This window comes from Aplysia californica, unplaced genomic scaffold (genome assembly GCF_000002075.1).
Source record: "Aplysia californica isolate F4 #8 unplaced genomic scaffold, AplCal3.0 scaffold00619, whole genome shotgun sequence".
Classification (NCBI taxonomy): domain Eukaryota; kingdom Metazoa; phylum Mollusca; class Gastropoda; order Aplysiida; family Aplysiidae; genus Aplysia; species Aplysia californica.
The window spans coordinates 435063-439105 of NW_004797889.1; the positions used below are offsets into that span (position 1 = coordinate 435063).

At 38.5% G+C, this 4043-nt stretch overlaps 1 protein-coding gene across 1 annotated transcript in view; it reads left to right on the plus strand.

The window, feature by feature from the left end:
- Positions 1–4043, plus strand: part of LOC101853032 (cubilin) — a gene marked incomplete at its 5' end in the record, with an annotated part of 106878 nt that overhangs the window by 98612 nt on the left and 4223 nt on the right. The window contains 3 exon segments of the mRNA XM_035972231.1: positions 8–225; positions 572–713; positions 3815–3999. Coding sequence (XP_035828124.1) covers positions 8–225; positions 572–713; positions 3815–3999 — 545 coding nt within the window.

Here is a 4043-nt window from a genome sequence, read left to right on the forward strand (position 1 = left end):
CCCCCAGGACTGTGCGGAGGATTCCTCAACGCCACCAGTGAGCCACAGACCATCCAGTCTCCCAACTACCCGAATCCCATGGGCACACAACTGCGTTGTACCTGGGTCCTGGACGGTGGCTCCGAGCACGTCTACGACTTCGTCAAGGTCACCGTCACCGACCTACAGCTAGCAGCTGAATCCTCTTGCCGGGACGAGTACCTCATGATAACGGACACGCCTATGGTCAGTGCACCACCAGTCATTTTGTCTTTGATTTTAAATGGTTATATATATAATATTGTGGTTATGAAAATGAAGAAACCAACATTTTTCTGCCTGTTACAGAGAGAGAGATCTACAGACAGACAGACAGACAGACGGACATACAGACAAACAGTTATAGATAGATAGGTTTTAATAAGATATCATATACATGTGTACATATATTATACATATATATATGTACACATATATATATATGTATTAGAGAGAGAGAGCGAGAGAGAGAGAGAGAGAGAGAGAGAGAGAGAGAGAGAGAGAGAGAGAGCTGTCAGAGTTTTCATTATCTACCTAACGTCTCCATATCCAGGACTCACAGGCCCATACCTACCACTACTGCGGCACCACCATCCCTCGACCTTTCATCTCGCGCAAGAACCAGGCGTCTGTCATCTACTCCTTGCCCGCGGGCTCCTCTAGCAGTGGCTTCAGCCTCACCTACGAGACGACCAGTGAGTCATGTCTTCTTTGTTGGTTTGTTTGTGTGTGTCTTTGTTTGTTTCTGTCTTTGTTTGTTTCTGTCTTTGTTGTTTGTGTCTTTTTTTAGGTCTTTGTTCATGTCTCCTTTGTGCTTTGTGTCTTTGTTTTTGTGTCTTTGTCTGTTTGTTTTTTCCTTTGTATATGTGTTAGGCAGCGTGGTGGAATCAGGTTCTCGTCAAAATAATCAAAGTGAAGAAACTTGCATTTTTCCGGAGGTTTGTGAATTTTTTTTTTAAATGTCGTTTTTCGGATCAACACCTTTCATGCCCATTAAAGAACTCATTTCTGTGTGGATTCTTCTGAAAAACATTCATTAGATTCACAAAAAATGTAAATTTTCAGTTACCACGAACTTTTAATCTAAGAAAATAACTAATCTTTTGCGGCCATTTTCTCACTAATTTTACCTCTGAAAACAGGTGACCCCCACCTCCTTTATTCTCAAATATCTCGACTTGTATTCAAGATAAATGGATATTTTTTTCAAACAAATAAAGAGAAGTGAACAAGCTTTATGATGACACCAATAACTCTACAAGCCCTGAAATTGACGAGAGCCTGATTCCACCGCGCTGCCTCACATGTCTTTGTCTGTTTGTTTGTTCCTTTGTTTATGTCTTTGTTTTTTTTGGGGGGAGAGGGGTTCCTTTGTTTATGTCTTTGTTTGTTTGTTCCTCTGTTCGTTTGCTAGTTCCTCCGTTTTGTGTTCGAGTTTTTTAACCCAATTCACCCTACGTTGCCAACGTACACTTGAGTCCACCCTTGCTTGCTGCGAGCCAGGGAATAAAATCGGTCTGAACTCGATTCACTAACCTTAGACCCGCATTGTGTGCAAAAACTATTTAAGGTATCAGTATGAAATTTGGCCTAGATTTTACTTTAAGTGTTCTTTTAATATTATTAGTAATAGAGAGAAAGATGAAGGAAAGCGCAGAAAAAATAGTAGGCCTATATCATTCGTACGACTGCGATCGACTCATCAGCTCTCGATTTACCCATAGCAACTTATAAAAAATCTATGGTCTATCTAGATTTAGCTTTTCTTCAAAGTTTCCAAGGCACTAAAATCAATCCGATCGCCCTGTTTTTCTAGATTTACGTCTACTTTCAATTTGTTTACCGCTTAATTATGCCTAAACCAAAACTAAAAACATGGTTCGTGTATTTTATTTTAACAAACGCAAAAATAGCCGTGGCACTGTTGTTTTTTGGGGGGGTTTTGGGGGGGGGGGTTTTCTTGTCCCTGAAGATTTCAGTGCTCGCTTTTTTGCCATGATTTGCGGTGACAAAACAAGAAAACGAACTCGTACTTGGCAAAAACCTGGATCAAAACAAGCTAGCAAAAGTTTTTATAAGCTACAAGCAACAGGCAGGCTATCATGCTATTATTTTCAATATAAACCTGGATAAGTGGTTCAGACTCGATTTTGTGGACTGTTTTTTGTTCCGACTATTGTCTGCATAATTATTTTGACCGATGGGCAATTTGTTCTTATTTTCTTTTTGTTTGGCTCAACACGTTTTATGTCCATTTAGAAACACATTTATGTGTGGATTTTACTGAAAGACATCGATTAAAGGCACAAAAAATAAAAATTTTCAGTTTCCAAGATGCCAAACTTTGGCGGCCATTTTCTTGCTAATTTTACCTGACCTTCTTCAATTGCAAATATTTTGACTTCTGTTCAACATTGATTGACATTTTTTCCACCAAAAGGAAGGCAAATGGACGGGCTTTAAAATGATACCAATAACCCCATATTATGCCAAAAAATTGACGAGTGCCTGATTCCAACACGTGGTGACACAAACGCCCCCAGTTTACGGAGATTTCTAACTTTCCTTGCTTTCTTTTTTTCGAGGTTAAGAATTTGAATTTCAACATAATGATTCCTTCTTTCCTATCAAACATCTATCGTCCTCATCTCTCCTCATCCTTATTTTTTGTGTATATGTGAGACATTGAGGTGAAATCAGGCGCTCGTCAAAATAGTGAAATTTTAAAAAAATAGTTGAAAAATTTACATTTCAGACCATTGGGCAATTTTTTTCCAAATTTTCTTTTTTGGGCAAAACACCTTTTATTACCATTTAAAAACTCATTTCTGTGTGGATTCTACTTTTTTTTTTAAAAAGCACAAAAAATGTCAATTTTCAGTTTCCAAAGACTGTCGTCAAGCTATTAAATTGTAATGACAAAACTTTGGCGGCCATTTAATTTCTTGCTAATTTCACCGCCGAAACCAGGCGACCCTGACCTCCTGCAATTGTCAATATTTCAACTCCTATTCAAGAGAGAAGGAATTTTTTTTTCTCAACATGAAAGGCAAATGAACAGACTTTACTTTAAGATGATACCAAAAACCCCATATGCCCACAAATTGACGAGCACCTGATTCCACCACATTGTGACACATATTATTACTTTCTTGTAAAACATGATCTATTCTTTGGTACTTCTATGACTTAACTTATAGTGTTGCAAGTGCCATAAAACTCTAACTAGTGGGCGGTTGGCGGGTGCTCTGGTGTGGTTCGCTCCTTCTTTCCTATCAAACATCTATCGTCCTTATCTCCTCTTCTTCTTTTTTTTGTTTGTTACTCTCTGGTAAAATCTTCTGGTGCTCATTTAACCTTATGCAGTTGCGAGCGCCGTAAATCGTCTACTAAAACTTTAAAAACTGTTACTAAAACTAAACTTTAAAAAAAAAAACTCTACTAAAACTGGGAAAACTCTTACGAAAAGTAAACTAAAAAAAAAACCCCTCTACTAAACTGTCCCCGTGGTTTTATGCACCCGGCATAATTTAGCAAAATGTGATCATTTTTTGCATAATTTCTGATTATTTTCTTTTATCATTCTTTATTAAGATTAAAACAGAATCGCATAATTTCACTTTTTTGGGCTCAGTTTGCATAATTCCATAATTTTTCTTGCATAAAACGACGGGGAAAGACTAGAACTAAAAAACTCTACTAAAACTAATCTTTTAAAAAAAAACTACTAAAACTAAGAAAACTCTTACTAAAACTAAACTTAAAAAAAAACAAACCCTCTCCTCCTCCCTCCCAGGTTGCAACCAGAACTACAGTACAGGCGACAACGGCCGCATCACCAGTCCCTGGTACCCCGGCTCTTACCGCTTCAGCTCTGACTGTCGCAGCACGGTGGAGACTCCAGAGGGAACGACCTTGACCCTGTACTTCGCAAAGTTCTACCTGGAGCGCCATAGCCGTTGCCGATACGACAGTTTGACGGTGAAACACTTGCCATTACTTCTACTTTTCCCACAATGTTCATT